Source organism: Diadema antillarum, unplaced genomic scaffold (genome assembly GCF_040938485.1).
Source record: "Diadema antillarum isolate AM-2024a unplaced genomic scaffold, OU_Dant_1.0 seq00001128_RagTag, whole genome shotgun sequence".
In the NCBI taxonomy this organism is placed as follows: Eukaryota; Metazoa; Echinodermata; class Echinoidea; order Diadematoida; family Diadematidae; genus Diadema; species Diadema antillarum.
Genome location: NW_027271941.1, coordinates 538,818 through 543,168, shown reverse-complemented (window position 1 = coordinate 543,168; position 4,351 = coordinate 538,818). Strand labels below are relative to the sequence as shown.

At 34.6% G+C, this 4,351-nt stretch overlaps 1 protein-coding gene across 1 annotated transcript; it reads right to left on the bottom strand.

Moving 5' to 3' along the window:
• Window positions 1–4,351, bottom strand: LOC139744010 (uncharacterized). Its single transcript, XM_071654476.1, has 4 exons — window positions 4,207–4,351; window positions 1,829–1,955; window positions 1,191–1,300; window positions 1–29 (listed from the first exon to the last, which is right to left on the bottom strand). Exons 1-4 carry the CDS (start codon window positions 4,274–4,276, stop codon window positions 1–3), a joined length of 336 nt encoding a protein of 111 aa, XP_071510577.1. The 5' UTR covers window positions 4,277–4,351.

The window sequence follows — 4,351 nt, the reverse complement described above, 5'->3', positions numbered from 1 at the left end:
TTATTCGAGCGTCATGACTTGCACAAATTCTGGAGGGACCAAAGTATCAAAATGAGTACGATGATGACGCTATGCTAGCAAAAGTTCCAGCTGACTTCCAGATAATGATTATGTAATGTAAACAATAACAACGATGAGATAGTATCAGCGTCATTCGAAAATGACAAAACAAATGCAATTCTGATGATGTGAAAACTGACAAGAGAGTCATATCGGTTCAAAATACCTAAACTATAATAGAAACAAAAAATCACGAGCAAGAACAAAAAATACTCTATATAAAACATTGATGACGACAACTTATGTGTAGCCTATACTATATGGTAATGGTTATTTACACTGAGAGGGGAAGTAACTATGTAGGCACAACTTAAATCTTACTACTGTTTAGCGATAATACATTGCATTATCTGTACTCTAATATAAGAAAGAGATAGTGTTGATATTGAATATTAATTTCTTCTGAGATTGGGATTGTGGAAGTATATATATGGAGACAAGAGCAAGTTTGAAAAGTGAGATGAATTTGGAAGAAAAGTGGCCCCATAATTGATCGGAAAACTTGCTATCTTAAGGAGGTACGCATTGTAGCATGTTGTAGAATGTTGACATATTCAAAATAGCTTCTTTTCTTAATTTTGTTTTTATTGGAACAAATTAAAATCGATTACAACATTTACAACAATCATTAAATGATTACAAATCGCACAAAGACAAATTAATGGCTACGCAAAATAAAAAGGTATATCAGCAAAAATATACTACCTTTAATTAACATCCCCCATCCCCATGGCCCCCCCCCCAAAAAAAAAAAGAGAAGAAAAAGGCAAGTGACGACTTGATATAAGTTTAATCAAAACAAAATTAAGTGATTTAGTAAATATTAGAAATTTACAAAAAACAAAACAGATAAAAATAGCTGGATTTATGCAGTAGTTTTCTAGCAAATAAAATGATAACATTGATAGACACCAGCTGGTGATAAAAAACAATATACATGCCAGTTTCAATTACTACATCAAATAAACTGAATTACAATTACTAAACATGAGTTGTTTCATAATAAGTCGGACATAAATCTACGAACGAAAAAAAAAATCCTGCTATCCATGAAGGAGAGATGAAACGAGGAAATGATCAGAAAAGTTACAAAAAAATGGCAAACGTGTACGATTGATGCACTACCTCACCTTCGTACTCGATTTTACCGTCGCCGTCGATATCGGCGTCATTCACGAACTCCGTCACCTCGTCCTTGTCGATTCCCAGGCTGACGAGCACATGATGGAGAACCGAATTTCTGCGATGAACATTGTCGATAGTTATTTAATCACTATGGTTACAAAGATTATCCAGAAGTCTGACTCCAAGGAAAGCTTTGTTTTACTATGTGAACTTGGTTAATTTTGTGACAATCTGTGGTACTAGTAACTTGGATGTTTAGAGAACCTTGGAATGTATGATTGCAGTAGAAATGATGGTAATGGTGTAATATCAACAGTAGTAGGCCTCGTAGTAGTAATGATGATGATGATAACGATGATGATAATGATACTACTACTACTACTAGTACTACTACTACTACTACTAATAATAATAATGATAATAATGATAATAAAGAATAATAATGACAATAACAATAATAATTGTTAGAGTAAAAACTCATCTATATTGGAAATTTGTGTGACAACAAACATGTGTTACTAGAAATAAAATTTCATTGAATTTCATCAAATAATCAGCTGTCAACGCCACAGCCTTCATCAAAAGTTGAACACCAATTTCAATAATAATGTTCCTAGAGCTGATTGGTGACCTTTGAACTCACTCGATATATCCTTGTCCAAACTTGTCGAACACCCTGAAGGCTTCACGAATCTCCTCCACGTCCGTCTCTTCCTCCATCTTCTTCGTCATCACCATTAGAAACTCCGAGAAGTCGATCTTCCCGTTTCCTAAAACCATTGAGGACAAGAGAAAGAAGTAGGTAATACTCGAGACCGATGAATTTTGTCGCTTCATCTACCGTCAGTTCTAATTTAGACCTCGTTTACAGTGAGTGAAAAGCCACGGCCTTCATTTCACTGTAAACGCGCAAAAGGCCAAATGCGGTACCAAAATTGGCCGCGCATTTGGCCAAGCTCAGGAGGTCCGTTAACAGTCCGCGGCTTGGCCCGGCCCTGCACTGTAAACGGGGTCCTAGACGATATTCAGCAACACTATCAACATCCTCAACCGACTGCAAGCATTCTGAAAAAAAAGTTTGCGACCGACAATTACCGATACAGCACCGCAAAATTGTGGTCTGACCTTAGCTCATTTCCATTTTCATTTCATTTCAATACGGTAATAAAAAGGAATTTGCTCAGCCATCGGCTGTTATTCTGCAAGTCCGTGCATGTATACAGTATAACAGAAAAAAAAAAACATAGATTCATAGATTTAATGCAATAGCAATGATTAGAAAAAAAGGAGAAAAATCACAAAGAGAGAGAGAAATATATATATATATATATATATATATATATATATATATATATATACATATATATATATATATATAACAGCACATGAAGAAAATACAGACATTGGCAAGAGATTGACATAAAACAAATGTCAACTAGATCTGTCGTCTTTGGGACATGATACATATATGGTATAAGTTTGAAATTGATAGGCAGAGGACTTTCTGAGCTAACCTCTACACAACTTTTGAGGAGAAATAAGAAGAAGAAGAAGAAGAAGAAGAAGAAAAAAAAAAAGAAGAAGAAGAAGAAGAAGAAGAAGAAGAAAGAATCCGTACAAAAACAGAAGGTGATCCGAGAGGATACTCGGATCACCTAATAATACTCATCGCTTAATATGATATGAAACTTTATGATATACTGATATGATATAATATGATGTATAAGTGAATATTAGACTACAACTGCTGCTGTTTTCAATGAAATCTTCTTCGAGAACACAAAATTCTCAACTCTACTGCTCACACATTTCATTTTGCTTAAATGCTTTAACCCCCCCCCCCCCTCCCTTACTCCTTCAGCTCCATGCCCTTGACTTCTAATCCATCCCTTAGCCCTTCCCTGACTGTGCTGGTTGTGTGTAGTCCTTATGCATGTAATGTGTTTGCTTTCCCTGTCTGTTTGTCATTTTGCTTCTGACGAAGATTCTGCAAGGATCGAAAGCCAGGCCACCTTTTAACTACATTTTATTTTCGTATACTCTTAGTCTTCTACCTTATGTCAAAATCTGTGTCCATTTGAAAAACGAAATGAAAGTGGTGATGCCAATTATGACGGTGATTATAATATAGGCCTAATAATGACAAGATGGATGATGAATGATTGTCATTTTTTAGACTACCGAGAAGAAATAGCACCAAAAATCCTCTAACAATGTCATGTTTATATTATTGAAACATTTACACTTTGAGAGCATGAGTTAGTAACTTACCGTACTTCCACGCCACCTTGAAATTGACATAAATGAATAGTGAAACAGTAGACCACATTGGTCGAAATTTCGTTATGTGTACAATAATGTTCCCTAAAAACTAAAAACTGTGTCTATGGTCGATAATCAATAACTATAGCCCTCTTCTCCTAAGAATTATTATTATCAGGTTATTGTAACACAACAGCAATTTAGGACGAAGGGTACACGTTTCTTGTCTTCATTTCATGTTACAAGAGGCAATTTAGGAAAGATTACATTCTGAGAAGGAGTAGTATCATGATGTAAGATAATGATAAAATGGTTTATATATATATATATATATATATATATATATATCTATCTATCTATATATATATATATATATATATATATATATATATATCTATATATATATATATATATATATATATATATAGTCTAGGTCCAAACATGTTGTGAATTCACGTATTGGCTCCAATGTAACGAAGAATAAACCGGTAATGCAATATTTCGCCAATATAGAGTTACTCAATAAACTCTATATTGGCGAAATATTGCATTACCGGTTTATTCTTCGTTATATATATATATATATATATATATATATATATATATATATATATATATATATATTTACAAACTTGTCTTAACGACCACCTATCCATAGCGGCCACCTGTCTTATAACGACCAAATTTTCGACTCCCTTGGGTGGCCGCTATAATAGACAGGTTTGACTGATATATGTTTTTCTTTTCATTGTAACTGACCATTTATGTCGACTTCATTGACGATCTCCTGCACTTCGCTCTCCGTAGGGTTGAGTCCCAGTGATCTCATCGCGCTGGTTAGTTCCTTTGACGTGATCTCGCCATCGCCGTCCTTGTCGAACAGCGCGAAGGCCTGTTTGAAGAC